A 17,417-nucleotide genomic window follows, 5' to 3' on the forward strand; every position below is an offset into this window, starting at 1 on the left:
TTCGCTCATAGTGAGGGTATTGGTTTGATCAACAGGGTACAGCCCAGCGTGATCAAACATAAGCCGCTACTATGTTATATATATCAATTACCCATGACCCTTTAATGGTATATATATCAATTACTGATGACCCTTTCATGGATGGTATATATGTGAATTACCTATTACCCTTTCATGGTATATATATATATATATATATATATATATATATATATATATATATATATTTATATATATATATGAATTACCCATGGCCCTTTCATGGTATATATATCAATTACCCATGACCCTTTCATGGTATATATATCAATTACCCATGACCCTTTCATGGTATATATATCAATTACTCATGACCCTTTCATGGTATATATATCAATTACCCATAACCCTTTCATGGTATATATATCAATTACCCATGACCCATTCATGATATATATGAATTACCCATGACCCATTTGTGATATATATGAATTATCCATGAAAATGTCATGGTATTTCTAAATTACCCATGACCCTGTCATTGTATATCTGAATTACCTATGACTCTGTTGTGGATTATATGAATGACCCTATCATGGTATATTGCTGTTACAGAAATGCATTATTTTATACAAAACTTCTTACTTAAAAATAATTATATTGTATGTTGCAGATTCCTTTTGAATCTTGCCTACACTGATGTTAAGTCTGTGAGGGCATAACTTTTGTGTGCTGTGCCAACACACATTATGATAATGATGCATCTACAGTACCTATATGAAGTGTAGTTGCTTCCACTGCAAGTAATGTATTAAAACCTAGACGCAAATAAAGTTGTCTTTGTGTTTGTATGCGTGTCTGCATACATATAAACAGAGAGACAGAGAGAAGAAGAGACAGAAACAAACTGGATGAAGTTAAGGCTTGTTCAAGCTTATAACTTAAAAGTTATTACATGGAAATAAAATAGCAACAGTTGGAACTTCAACTTCTGAAGGTCACCGTTTCGTGTCTGACTGAACTAGAAAATAAAATACTTCATGATAAAACATGGACTCATTACTTTTATTCATCTGCTTGGCTTCAGATAAGAATATTAAATCAAATCTGGCTTTAGTAGAGAAGTGCTGGCAGTACTCACCACTCTGTTAGGTTTAATTAAGCAACAGGTCTCTCTCTTCTGGTATGTGTGTAAATATCTAGCAGTTCACAATAACAAAACAATTTGCTTTCTTTTTTCTCTGCAGCAATAGAAATGGGTAACAGTTCATAGTAACAAAATAATTTATTATCCCTTTTTTTTGCAGCAGCAGCAAACAGGTAATAGTTCCATCTCTCCATACCTCTGTTTTCACATTTTTACACATGGGGCCAGGATGTCACATCAGTGTTGACCAACATTTAGATGTAATGTTAACACTACTGGTGGCTAATCTTGCCACAGTTCTTACATAACACACATGCACTCACACCTATGGCCAATTTAGAGTATCAAATCTTCCTACTGCATGTCTTTGAAATGTGACAGGAAACTGCACAACCCAGAGGAAACCCATGCAAACATGGCTGGGACATGCAGCATCTGCACAGAAGGCACCCCAGCCAAGAATCAAACCTCTTGCTGTGAGGTGACAATGCTAACTGCTGTGTCATTGCAAGGCTTTCAGTTTTGGCTACAGTGGGATCAACAGTCAAACAATTTTCCTCCTTATATATTTTCTGCAAGTGAACAGTAGTAGTCCAACAAATGTGTAAGAGTTCAGTAACGTCCTATCAAGCTTTCCTCTAACGTGAAATAAAAATTAGACAAGAAAGGCAAATAAGCAGGAGTTCCTTTCAGGTATGATACTCTGGGAGCCAACAGCTCAAACCTATTACCCATAACCTCTTACTTTTCCACAACACTCCTGTAGGACAATATGGTTTGCGCTCCTCTCACTTTCTTGAGAAGCACCACTGTCAGTAGCAGTGTACCCGTTACTTCTTCCTGGTTGTCTCAATTCCAGCACAAAATCTGGCTGTATGGATCTGTTTACCTCATTTAAAACAAAGGACAGGGGATAACATGCCCTCCAGCTTGAGGCTAGACTTTTCAAACAGTTATTTTAAAAATGTGTGTGTAAACTTGAAAAGGTAATGCTCTGTGTGCTTTTGCTGCAGGGAGTGACTGCTGTTTAACTTTAAATAAATTGTTACAGTCAGTACTCAACATCTGTGTGTGGATACACTCAGAGGCACTAGATGTCGTGTTGGTGGTGGTGGGGGGGCAGGTGTACATGATTTATTAATTTATCTCTTGGTGAATGTTTTACTACCATGGCTAGCTTAGCAGTCAATTACATAAAGGACAAAGTCATGCAGGTGTTGCTTTGTTCAAACAACTAAGTACCCATTCTAAGTTGAAAGGAATTATTGTCATTAATATTCAGCTCCTGATATTTTTTGTTATTATTACCATAACTAACGGTACTGCAATGATCTTTTTGTGTTATTTCTTTATGTCATCATTATAGCCTAAATCAGTGAAGGTGACATTGCTGCACAAGTTAATCAAAATTGTGCACTTCAATAAATCTGTACAACCCTTTCTCTATGCTGGTTATGGTGCCTCTTTTTATAGCTATTCCTAAAGATGAGGAAACATCTGGAAATCCATAAATTCATCATCAATAACAGTTTATATGGTGGTGCAATATAATAGTAATACCTTTTTAAAATATATGTTTCCTAACAGTGTGAAGATTATTAATACTCAATGAATTACATTTTATGAACATATTAATACACCTCAGACAATACCACCAATACAATAAAACAGTCAGATTGTACTGCAGTGTATGACAAATAGAACTTTTCCTAAGAAAATACTTTAAATATGAATGTGATGTGGCAACAGTTACTTAGGGTACCCATGGGCTATTCAAATGTACTGCTTTGCTTAACATATATATGGTAAGCTAAGTACATACATAGATATTACTATACATTATTGGGTGTACTTTCATTCATCCAATTTACTGTTCACCTAACTGCAAATTACCAACACCAGTCAGCCAAAATCTAAGTAGTGCGGAACTACACTATGCCGAATTGCATATCCCCCTACACCCCCTGCAAATGACTTATACAAACTCAGAGATCACACTACAGTGACAGCAAGGATCTATCTCCCTATCCTTACTGTAGTGCAGCCTCCATTTGAAAGATACGAGTGGTACAAAAATAATGTACCATATCCTGAAGATCGCTGATTCCACCGTCACATCCATCATGCCTCAGGACTGGTACGATATATGAGAAGTCACATAAAGGCTGTATATTTGTACTTCTCACACTGCCAACAACACAGTACCTATGTCAATTAAACAGACTTCAGCAAAGTGCAGTTTCACACTTCTGAGATTCCAGCTGACTGGTATTGGTTATTTGAGTTTGGAGAGCCATACATTTGATGAATTAAAAGAGACCCATATTATTATAATACATTAGAAATTCAGTACATACTATAGAACTCTGGCCTTTAGCAGTGAACCCACAAACCCTCCCGGCTAGCTGACCCCGCTCACCTGCTGCAGGGCATTATATGCATGCCTACACTGTTCACAGAATGGGGGGAGTCTAATCAATGAAGACAGACTGCCCCCCTAACCTATCTCAAATATCCAGTTCCTGCAAATCGGGCTTCTTACAAAAGGTAGAAGAGGATTTTGGTCTCTTTTACAGATCAGCTTGGGATATGACCAAGAGCTTTTACATCTCTTGTTGAACTCAATACATGGAATCTGTTAAAGTCTGAAGCAAAGAGTATTAGGGTGTGAACTATACCCACCAAGTGTGACATCACTCTGCCCAGCCCAAGCACTCATATAGGATTGTTATATTAAACTCATAAAAGTGCAAATGTTTTGTGTAATAAGATGAAATTTGTTGGGACAGGGCATATCTGCATCCACTGTAAAGGACCGACCTTTTTTTGGCAGAAATAAATGGTAATCTTTTTATAGAATCTGGCACGTGGGTTCTGTTTAACATGTTTCTAAGGGTGTATACATAGAGGGAGATTGTTATGTGTGTAGCAGTCACAGGGTGGCCACAGAAAAATTACTGCATGAAAATCTCAGGGATGCATTTGACTGCAACAACTCCAGGGTTAGCCTATGATTTACTGGTAAGACAAGAAATATTCAATGCTTGAATGCTTCTACCTGAGAGATTTTGAAATGTGTAAGGTGCCGTTTTCAGTGCCATCTACACCTGTGCAGCAGTTTACTGCAGATACTGTTTACTAGCAATGGAAAATTCCTAGGGACACACTCAACAGCACCTTTATGTAACTAAGTTACAACATACATGGCAAATGAATTAATAATCACAGCGTAACACCCTTACAGCAGTTATAGAACACATTTTACTAAACACCTCTCAATTGTCCCTATTTTGGAATAAGACTCCTATTTTAGGCTTGATTTTCTCCTGTGCATGATGTACCTAATTTTAGTAGAATAACGTTATTAATTATTATCTTAATTATTTGGGTGTCAGTATTTTTAAAACCGAGTCTTCTGGTTTTAAATCTGTCATTTATCATAAGGCAACGTTCTCCAATTTCTTTCTGTTCTATGCGAGTGCCCATCCTTACAAACAAAAGAGGAGTATAGTTAAGATAGTTTATTAGAGCATCAAGAATTACTTCAAATGAGGAAGATTTTAATAAAGAATGTGAGTTTTTAAAACAATTATTCCTTTCATAGACAATACCCTAGACAATTGGTTGAGGATGTGATATACTAAGTGAAGAAGGGTAGGAACAATAGATTTAGTCCTATTTTGGGGAACATTAATGCTATATTGAAGCATGTTCAATAAAACTATTGACAATGATAAGGGGATTGATACTAAATACAATAGTGATTTCATTATGAATTATAATAGTGATGCTGACCTGATTAAGAGAGTTGTGTTGGACAACTGGACAGCCTTTGGGGTCTTTTCTGATATGGAAGTGATTTTCAAGAATTACATTAAATATGTCTTTAGGAAGGGCAACAACATTAAGGACATTTTAAAAAAAGATAAAAGGAAGGTTATAAATAAAAAAAGGCTTGTACCTTTAAATGTGGAGTTTGTGCTCATTGTCAATGCACAATCTATATATGTAGCTGGAAGGGATACATATATATATATATATATATATATATATATATATATATATATATATATATATATTCAGGTTGATATGTTTTCTAACTGTGATAGTATGGGGCTCAAATACCTTGCCCAATGTAAAAGGTGTGAGGCATTTTATGTAGGAAAGACCAAGAGGAAACTCAAGAAGAGAATATATGAACTTATATGCTATTTATAGTAAGGATGAAAATAATGCATTATATAAGCATACAAAGATATGTACCTAGGCCTCATATACACTTTTTGTTTTAGAAAAATCACAAATGATCTTGGGGGAGAGGCATGGGACACTAGGACTGAATACAGGGAAATTTATTGCAAATTGTATTGGAGGCCAACAAATATCCTAGGTTAAATGAATATATTTCCATTGCCCCAGTTTTGAAACTCAGATTATCCAGACTGTAGTATTTTGTAGATTCATGAGGTGATTCTATTACAGTTCATATATATTTTAAATGTATTCTGCCCTTACTTTTGTACATTTTAGACATTAGATGTATTTTATATACAATGTATATTTATATATATTTTTAAATATAATCACAACTAATTTATTTATTTTTTTTACATTTTTACATTTTTTTATGCATGTTGTTGTTTATAAATAAATTCATGATTTTATACTGAACCTAGGTAGACAAGATGACTTTATGTGTACTTGTTCAGGGAGTTTTATGATGTATTCATTTTCTTAACTTTATACATGGACTTCTCATACCTGTCCTTCTTATCCTTTTCTAGGGATTTTCCCCTTTAAGGATGGATAACTGATTCATTAATTTAAGAATTAATTAGTTTGTAAGAGGATATTTAAGTTTGGTGGGTTTTGTATCTGAGTAAGTCTGGCATTATGGGCGAAAAACTCGATGATACAATTAATGGGTTTTATTCTTTCTTTTTGGTTCATCTAATAAAATTTGTTTTATTGAAGTCTTTCCTAGTGAGTGGTTTCATGTTGCTCCATACAGCACGCATCTACTTTTTATTTACTAAAGACCTCTCAATTGTCCCTATTTTGGAATAAGATTCATATTGTAGGCCTGATTTACCCCCTGGGCATGATGTACCTAATTTTAGTAGAATAACCTTATTTTCAGGCACATTTACCCCTTCACACAATTTTTGAAAGCCCATCACATATGATTTCAAGCTATCTAGTACACAGAAAACCATACTACATGGCCAAACTACTTTTGTAATCAATAATTTAAAGAAAGAGGGCACACATCTTGCACCTCCATTTTCCTGAAGGAAAAACATTACTTGGGGTAGTACAAGTTTGCACTGTGGTTCATTAAAGTCTAGACTTTATACTGTCTCTTTGATGCTGTGCTTACATTTTCCTATCATTTTGTCACTCTCTGTTTTTAAGCATGTGTTTTTGAGAAATATTCTACATTCCTACTGTAAGCAGGAAGAGTTATGCACTATTTAATATTCAAATTTTATGCAAATTTGATGTCCAATTTTTGGTTGAATATTCCTACTTTTCTAGAGCCTATGTCATATTTTCAGTCAATGCAGCTTGAGGGGTTTATTTTACTACTGCAACACAGAAAAAAATTACACAGAAACTTTGAAAAAGAAAATTCAAACCAAGGTAATGCTTCACTGTGCTAGCGATCCTTTTTTAAATTATGCAGTGACATGTATAATCCATAATTGCTTTAAGTTATGTACATGTGTAGAAAGTGTATTTTTGTGTAAAATGTACTTGCAGGTTAGAAAATGTAGCAGTAGCAGGAAACAAGGTACAGGAGAGGCAACTTCAGTCCTGAGGATAATCCCATCCTCACGGATGCCAACTTCCATTCTGAGGATAATCCCATCCTCATGGATGGTAACTTCAGTCCTGAGGATAATCCCATCCTCATGGATGGTAACTTCAGTCCTGAGGATAATCCCATCCTCACGGATGCCAACTTCCATTCTGAGGATAATCCCATCCTCACGGATGCCAACTTCCATTCTGAGGATAATCCCATCCTCATGGATGCCAACTTCGGTTCTGAGGATGATCCTATCCTCACAGATGCCAACTTCGGTTCTGAGGATGATCCTATCCTCACAGATGCCAACTTCGGTTCTGAGGATAATCCTATCCTCACGGATGGCAACTTCAATCCTGAAGATAATCCCATCCTCATGGATGCTCTGAGGTCATATGGAAAACATCTTTTTTTTGGAAAAGGATGGACAAAACAAGCAGACAGCTAAGACATGATATCAAGTAGTGGTTGACATAAATGCTGTTGGGGGAGGGAACTGCACCTTGCTATAGTGCAGGACAGACCGAATGATATGGTGGGACACGTCAGGACAAAAGCTAGGCAGAATGCAATTGCCTGTGGTTGTGTTGGGTGTAACCCTAACACAGTCCAACCATTACCACTGGATGAAGAATATCTTGTTTATATAAGGGGTGATGCAGAAGAGGATTCTACTGGAATCATCAGAGATGCTGTGGACACCAGTACATTTAGACATTTGCAACAATCACAGCTGGGCATTGCAAATAATAATTCATTACCAAGCAGAAGGCAAAGTATGACACATCTGCTGCAAAATATGTTATTATATGCAGCGTGATCCAGTGCTAATCACTTGCATTTATAGTTTTATGGTAATTATACAATTAAAACACTTATTAGTTTATAAAACTATTTTTATTTTCCTTTTCTTTTTAAGATTCCACGATCCATTTGTAGTGAAACATGCCGGCCTGGATTCAGGAAATCACTTCAGAAAGGACAGCCAATCTGTTGCTTTCAGTGCATTTTGTGTTCTATAGGAGAAATTGCTAACAGAAGTGGTAAGAGAATATTTATTATGGAGTTAAATAAAAAGAAAAAAAAGTTGACCTTCAGGATGAGTTTGTTAAGCAAATACACTATTGCTAAGTCAATAATTGTCTCTAAAAGTAGAATTCAGACACACATCTGTAGTTATATAAAGATGCAAGAAGGAAAAGAAGATCATATGACCACTTGCGTTGTCCAGTTGCTAAGTCCACAGCAGGCCTTCATATTCTTCTGTCCCTCTGCTCCATCCATCCCATGTCATTTTGAATAACTCTGTTGATGAAGGCCCTGAGTTGTGAATGAGCTGCTTCCTGTAGTTAACAGTATGGGTTTTTACTCATTCTGTCTCACTCTGCCTGCTGTGCGACTTTGACCGAGTTACTTAACCAGTCAGCGCTCCTGGTTTGTCCCTGAAAGCAGACACTTTGTCCAGAGAGCTTACTGGTTAACAAATAGATAATATATAAACAAATTGCTCTCCATTGCCCACTCTGGGAGTCCATTTTATTTGTTGAGATAATAGTACTGTAATATATAACTTTCTACTTACTGTTGTGTATGTGTGTATCTCATATGGTCAACTACACATTTGGTCAATGAATTAACAGGGGGTGAAAAAGAAAGACAGCTCCATTGTGCAATAATTGCTATTTTGTGTGATGCTTGGAAGGTCAACTTTATGTTTTTGTTATACTGGATATGTGTTAGTGTAATGAAATTGACAATATTCTTTTAGCATAATAAGCATTGCCAATATATCTTGGTTTGATTTGATGTTGGTAATGCCAGGTACAGAATGAATACCATCAATGGTATAGATTTTTGGAAGATCGTGGTGCAGCAGGGATCAGAAATATTCTCTTTCCCCACTGTCATGCTATCTTCAAAGTTGGAATATACAAATAGTGGGGATGCAGTTATAGGTGTGTTTTTTTTTTTGTCAACATTTGCAGTATTTGTTGTTGTTTTTAGTCAATTACAGGCATATTGGGTGTTTTCCTTTCAGTGATTTGATGGTCTTTGTTTTTAGCAGATGATCATTTATGATGTAATCATATACATTTATTTTAAGCCATGGGCAAAGGAGTGAAAGAACACCACTGCAATTTATTCTTTGTTGACTGGGTTAGTCCAACTAGGTTAGTGGCTTCTTTTTGGTGGAGACCTGAAGTGGTATTTATACTAGCAGAGAAATTTTGTCCAGGACATTAGGGAACTTCTCTTACTATTTTCAATAGGTGTTGTGGGATCTTTTACATTCACCTGAGCTACTGCCAACTCAAGCAGCTGGGACCTCGGTTTAACATCTTATCTGAAGAAAGGCACAATCAGGAGTGTAGCGCCCACTCTCCAGTGCTACACAGCAGTGTCAACAATCTAATCACATGGTATGGGAATAGAACCCACAGTCTTCTGGTCTTTCAGAAAAGGTGAGTGTGTTACCTGTTGCACTACTGACACTAATAAAATGCTAAAAGCAAAATTCGCTCCCAGCCAGCTAAAGAGTTTACCTTGTTCTATGCTCATGCAGCCATACTTTTTTCACCTTAGCAGCCAAATTAATAAAAAATCCCTCACTCTACAGCTACAGAAGCCTGACCAATCAGCACCTTCACTGCAAGCCCCTAGAATAAAACTCCAACTCTGATACACAGATCACTGCATCACTACTTCCTTAACTCTGGGAATCTGTCTCCCTATCTTAAAGAAGCCTCCTCCTACCTAAAATTCTATGTACAATAAAAAAAAAATCTGAAAGAAAAAAATGCCAGTACCATGCCTTTAACGACATAAGCAAATTCTACCACTCTCATCTGAACTTACATTCCTCCACTACAACTTCTATGACTACTTAGTTTTACCATCTCTGCATGTCATATGTATATAACTATGTATATTGTTGTATAGTATGACATTTTGTTTTTAAACTTTTTACATCTTTGCTGTTTTTATTCAACCATATTATTTATTGTCTGTATTTTTTTCTTTCATGGGCCAAGACTGAAACTGATTATTTCTGACTGGTGCTTATATGGATTCAGTTCAGAAGCTCGAAATACTGAAATCTAGAATTTCAGTATCTTGAGCCCAAGAAGTGGAATCCACAAAACAACGAAAATTAAAAACCGCGAAATTCAAAACCTCAAGTACCAGAAGTTTTACTACACGCACACACACACACACACACACACACACACACACACACACACACACACACACACACACCATCCACCACACAAATGCACACAATCACTCTACTACATGAAAGGGGGGAGGCAAGCCCACTGCACCCCCCACACCCCTCACTTAAATATTTTCACTCCGAGGTCGCACTACATATAAACACAAACAAAACACCACCACACAAGCTACTTTCTCTTTGCAGGCACACATCACAGCAACAAAACACACTAACACACATCACAGCCCCTACCCAAACCCCTTAACACACACACACACACACACACACACACACACACACACACACACACACACACACACACACACACACACACTTACCTGAATACATAACCATAAACTATAGAAGTGCAAAATTCAAAACCTCTGGTATTCGAGGTTTTGAATTTCACACTTCTAAACTTTCGCTATTATTTGGATTCGGCTTCTTGACCTCAAAATACTGAAATTCGAGATTTCAGTATTTCGAGCTTCTGAACAGAACCCATATATATATATATATATATATATATATATATATATATATATATATATATAAAATATATATATATTATGTATCTATCTCCATATAGATATAGCTCTATACATATGTACTGTATGTTTGTAACATATCTCTCAACTGTACAGATTTTTGCAGAATGTCCAAATTTTTGCCTCATATTTTTGTAGTGTTCCTCCTAAAATCTGTACTTTTCTGGCAAATAGCTAAGGATTGAAGTAAGTAAATAACTGCGAACATTTGAGTTCAAGACTTCACATCCTTCAGAAAATTCACGCTATTGTATTAAAATTATGCCTCATCTACAATAGTACTATATCTATTCAAAATAATATAAATATTGCTTATTCCTATTACAAATATTCTCCATATGATAATTCAATTTATGGAGCTCAGATGTTCTGGATTGTCAAGGTAAGAGTGATATTCTGATGGATTTAGGTTTATCCATCATATTGGGAATGATTTTTATTCCATGGCTAATGCAGATCTTAGTTTTGTTAACATTTATTAATTTAAATTTATTTCACAAAAACATTTTTAATATTCCTGACCAAAACATTACTTTATTGGTAAATACTCAAAGTATAAAACTGATAATTTCATTGAAAATCTCAAACATATACTTTATAATTATCAGATGAAAATGTTTAATAGTCACAATAAAACAAAATTCATAGTCTAAATAACCTAAGATGGATTTAACTTTATTATTTTTAAATACCAATGGCTTAAACAATCCTAGCAAGAGATTAAATCTACTGAAATATTTAAAACTAAACAAAGCACGAATTGTCTTCCTTCAATAAACTAATTTCAAAAGAAATGACCATTACAAATGGAATCCTGAGGAATATATGATATTGGCACAATCCACTTACAAGACAAAGACAAAAGGGGTAACAATTTTATGGAAACCAAATGTGATTAACCCAGAAATCATTTATAAGTATGAAGATAAAGAAGGACTTATAGCATTAGTAATAGTTAAACATAATAACAGAATATGGACCCTAGTCAATCTATACTGGTTCCCAGGCATTGGAACAGGAACTGTTAAAAAACACTTGGATTTCATTTCCAATAATTATAAAGGCAACTTAATATTAGGAGGAGATTTTAACTGTATATTTGATATTTCTAAAACTACAAATAAAAGACCACTGCATACATCTGCTGTATCAAAAGCTTTAAACAAGTGGGTAGAATAATTTCACCTTGTAGATACTTATACATTTAAAGAAGATAAATCTTTGTTGTTTTCCCATCAAGATCACAAATTTGGTACCCAAACTAGAATAGATAAAATATTTGCTGCCCATGACTTAAAGTCTAAAATCATTAATTTCTCAATCATTCCCTGCCCCTTTTCAGACCACAATTCATTGATACTAAAACTTCAAAATGGGTACAAACCCTTAATCTTTAACTCCAGAATTCCAGCATATATAACTAAAATTAAAGAGTTCAAACCCTGGTTATTATCCGAATTACATTTCTTCTTGGATATTAATTACACCACAGAGATAAATAAAATAATGATATGGGACTCATTAAAAGCTTACATATATGGTAAAACCCTAACATGGTCAGAGAATGGAATTCTGAATTATTAGGTCTACAATTCAAACTTTTGTCAGTAAAAGCTGAAAAAAATCAAAATCATTTGGAGATGAAAAAAAGTAGAAGTATTAAACAATAAATAAAACTAGTTTAGCTTTAGAAAACCTAAAAATTAATACCTTGGCCACTTTTCCCAAATATCTACATAATTTATCCACAAGAATCAAAATACAATCAAAACTTAATAACATTAAAAGTATCTTCCATGAAAAGAAAGGGAAAAATGTCTCGGATATAGGTGACATTCTTGATGCCTATAGAAATCACTATATGGAACATTTCCAATAAGAAAATACACATATTGATCAATTAAATCTAAATGAAAAATGTTCTAATATTAAAAAAATACCAGAAAAAATAAAACTAGATTTACAAGCACCCATATCCTACAAAGAAATTACAGATACAATAAAAGAGGGTAAAATAATAAAGATTCAGTTATAGATGGCATAATTTTGGAAATATATAAACTTTTTCCTACAAACATATTATCTCTCTTCCATAAAACTCTATTAGAAATTCAGTCACAAGCTTTAATACCACCCTCTTGGAGATATTCCTTAATCACACCAATCCTAAAGGGAAACAAATCCCCAAATTTCTGTACCTCATATAGACCTATATCATTATTAAACAATGACTATAAGATATTTATGACAATATTAACTAACAGAATGAAGATACCACTATCCAAAACAGTAAATAATGATCAAACTGGATTTATATATGATAGACACACACATGACAATATTAAAAAGGATAATTTCTCTTATAGATTATGTTAATAAAGAAAATAAAGAAACACTCATACTTGGCTTGGAGACAGAGAAATCCCTTTCATTCCCTAAACTGGGACTATTTATTCAAAATCCTAATGCTATTTGAATTTCCTGCATTTTTTTGTTCATCTCCTAAATAATATACATACAAATAATTCAGCATATGTCAAGTTAGATCCTTTTACCTCTGAATCTATACATATAACAAAAGGCACTAAACAAGGATGTCCCATGTCACCGATTCTATTTGTTCTGGCTATTGAAATATTAGCAGATTCAATTCATAACAATATAAGAATCAAGGAATAGATGTTTATGAACAATACAATTCTAAAGTAATGAGATTTGCTGATGACATATTACTAACATCTAATACAAAATAGACATTAGAAGAATTATCTATATTAATTGGCAAATTTCACATGACTTCAGGACTCGTTTTCAATAAATCAAAATCAAAATGTTTATTTTTAAATAATAAAAATGAACTTCAGACTAACGGGGATCACATCATAGGGAAACAAGAACCTACCTTAAAATATCTAGGAACTGAGTTATGCAAGGATAATAATGAATTAGTCTCAAAAACTACAATAATATCATCAATACAATTAAAATCTCTGTGGAAAAAAATGGAACAAAAATAATATTAACATTGGAAGATAGACTACAGTTAATAAAAATGGTTTTACTGCCCAATATCCTATATAGAGCCTTGGCAATGCAACTGTTACCAGAAAGGAATATACTTAAAGAAATTAATTCATGCCTAATACATTTTTTATGGTTTTCCAAAAGAAACAGAATAGCTTTAATACATCATATCAGACCATGGAAACAGAGAGGATTAAACTTTCCTGATATAGAAACATATATAAAAGCATCAATATCTAAAACAATCTCAGATTAGATAAGTCCAAATTACTCTGCAAATTGGAAAGAATTACTAACTGTAATATCAATAAACAAATTTGATTTACAAAAAAAAAATTCAAATAACAGATAATAACAATTTGCCATGGCACATATTATGTATTAGTATGCAATATAACATAACTAAACCCACTAAAACTCATATGATTAATTATTACATTGACTCATTTAGGAAAATTATTAATGCAAATATAGATTTAAAAATCCGGTTTGATCTTTTAACACTATTTATAGTCGCAAAGAACTTTCCACATAATATATATAGAGAAATTATTAATTCCTGGGAAAGGAAAGGATTTGTTTGTTGGCTCCAATGTATCAAATAACTAAAAGTTTTAGGACATGCAAGTAATAAAAACAACATACAAAATTCCACAACAGGACTGTTTAACTTTACAGAGTATTCTGTCGTATTCACAAGATTTAAGTAGAATAATTAACAATTCTTCATTTAAAGAAATACCTAAATTTATGAAATACATATAGGAAATCATATATAATGACTTTGACATGGGAAACAGCATTTCAAAATATTAGCAAATATTGATAAACTATAAAACTGCACCCAAAACCTCATATTGGAAATATATGACAAAAGGACACTCAATACAGTTAATTGAAGATATTCAAACAAATATCTTATTATTGATAAAATATACATCCTTTACACAATACTGGAAAGTTTTTAATTGGAAATGCTTACACAGAGTATTTTTAACCCAGACAGAATCAGTAAAATTAGTTCTTCCATAAAATGAATATGTTGGAGATGTGAGCAAGTACACAATGCAGATTGGAACCACATTTTTTTTGACTGTGTTAAAATTATGCCATTTTGATATGGTATTAATAACTTTCTACAAGCTTTATTTAATGAATCATTTTATTTAACTAAAGCTCTTGTATTATTAAATGTGAATGAAGGTCCTCATTTGAATAGGTCAAACATGTATCTAGTATGGACTATACTTGCAATTTCAAGGAAGTGTATAACAAGAAGATGGAATATAAACACAATACCAACTTTGGAAGACTTCTACAGCCTACTGAAGACCACAGCATTATTGGAAATTAAAATTAAATAACTAAGAATTTATCCAAAGCCATTTATCAATAACCCTTGAGGAAAAGTCTTATCGTTGCTTTTCAATATACAATAATTGATCAGACACTGATAATGGATTGGACATACTTATTAAGTAACACCACAAAAAATAAATCTTCAGCTAAACACCATGGCTTCTTCTCTGCTGAAAAAACACTTACTCCGGACAAGTGTAAAGATGAAAACAAGCACTTTCTTCAAAGGAAGAACAAAAATGATGAGTGCTTTTGGCTATAATAGCCTTCTTCAGATTGTAACAAAGCAATCATCTGAACAGTTTAAAAAAACAAGTGGCAACCAATCACATTCATTACTAGAAGTTTATACACCAATGAAAAACATTAATTTATGCCTAATTCTATTATAGGTCATTCATAGATCAATAAACCAATCACTAGAGCAAAGGAAAAGGAATTAAAATATTAGGAGTAATATTTATAATTATCTGAACAAAAATATATATGTAAGAATGTGTTAAGTACACTTATAGAATTCTTAATAGACATTAAAATTCCATGGATAGTTCATGCATAACAATTAATATCTTAAGTAAAAATCGTGTAGAAATGGGAACCTAGACAGTTTCTGCATCAGGACAAAAAGTCAAAGAACCATTACAATGTATTGAGTCACAAAGCCTTCAGGCCTATTGTTATCATTATGCAAAAACATTAAACCAATAGCTAATAGGGGGTGGAATTTAAGCAAGCAGGAGAGTAAAAACACACCTCCTTACACAAAACTTATTTATGTTAGCTGCAAGAAACAGCAAGGTTTGATTTAATCCTTCAAATGAAAAACATTGGTCCCATATAACCAGTAGCTAATCATAGTATGCAGTTCATCCTCCAAATGCAAATAACTTTTGACAGATGTCCATATAAATCACATCTATAATCTACATATGCACTTCAGCGGGTACATATCAATTCACCTAATTTATTATTTAATTATTTTTAATATTAGATATCCAAAGAGATATGTCTGAAGTTAATCTGTATTTTGATATTTTTTGTATCTCAGTAGTACAGCATAATTTTATACTATAGAATTTCAACCAATGTATAGGTATAGAAACCATTTAGCTACTGATGATTGGTTGGAAGTTTTAAGCCAACAACATGATTGGTCAAGCATATAATGGCTATTATTGGCTCATGCCTTTACAGGAGAGACTAATACAGTATGTAATTCCTTTTCCCCAAGGTTTAGTGATATGCTGAAGCGCATATGTAGATTTGAGAAGTGATTTTTAATAGCACCTTTTATATGGACATCTGTTGAAGGTTATTTGCATTTGGAGGATGAGCTGCATATTTAGCCACTGGTTATATGTTTTTCATCTGAAGAATTAAATCAAACCTTGCTGTTTCTTGCAGCTACCACTGTTAGCCGCTAACATATAAATAAGTTTTGTGTAAAGAGGTGTGTTTTTCACTCTCCTGCTTGTTTAAATTTCACACCCTATTAGCTATTGGTTTAATGTTTTGCATAATGATAACAATAGGCCTGAAGGCTTTGTGACTCAATACATTGCAATGGTTCTTTGACTTTTTGTCCTGATGCGGAAACCATCTAGGTTCCTGTTTCTATGCGATTTTTACTCAAGAGATTAAGTGTTACTCAAGCACAAACTATCCATGGAATTTTAATGTCTATTAAGGATTCTATATGCGTACTTAAATTCTTACATATATATTTTTGTTCAGATAATTATAAATATTGCTCCTAATGTTTTAATTCCTTTCCCTTTGATCTAGTGATTGGTCTATTGATCTATGAATGACCTATAATAGAGTTAGGCATAAATTAATGTTTTTCATCGGTGTATAAGCCTCTAGCAATGAATGTGATTGGTTGCCACTTGTTTTTTAAACTGTTCAGATGATTGCTTTGTTACAATATGAAGAAGGCTATTATAGCTGAAATCACTCATTGTTTTTGTTCTTCCTTTGACTAAAGTGCTGGTTTTCATCTTTACACTTGTCTGGAGTGTTTTTTCAGCAGAGAAGAAGCCATGGCATTTAGCCAAAGATTTCTTTTTGTGGTTTTGGTGTTTGTTCCTTGGTTAGCTTCAGCAGTATCCACTGAGCTTTTTTTGATATTTATAAAGTATCTGTACACATTAAGATCTGTTATAGTGGCAGGTTAATGTAAACAGTGTACATAGCTGTTTAAGATGGTATGTATAAATACTATGGAATTCATTCAAAAGTATTTGAAAAACAGAAAAATATTTTGAGGGGAAAAAAAGAAAATTCATGCTAATGACTAACCTATTATTCTATCTACTTTCTAAGTTTGTAAGA

General features: G+C 33.5%; 1 protein-coding gene across 1 annotated transcript in view; it reads left to right on the forward strand.

The window, feature by feature from the left end:
* Window positions 1-17,417, forward strand: part of LOC122810498 (G-protein coupled receptor family C group 6 member A-like) — a 117,375-nt gene that overhangs the window by 64,297 nt on the left and 35,661 nt on the right. The window contains exon 5 of the mRNA XM_044082079.1: window positions 7,858-7,981. Coding sequence (XP_043938014.1) covers window positions 7,858-7,981 — 124 coding nt within the window. The remainder of the gene's footprint in view (window positions 1-7,857; window positions 7,982-17,417) is intronic.

Source organism: Protopterus annectens, chromosome 9.part0 (genome assembly GCF_019279795.1).
Source record: "Protopterus annectens isolate FY-2018-M chromosome 9.part0, PAN1.0, whole genome shotgun sequence".
Lineage (NCBI taxonomy): Eukaryota > Metazoa > Chordata > Ceratodontiformes > Protopteridae > Protopterus > Protopterus annectens.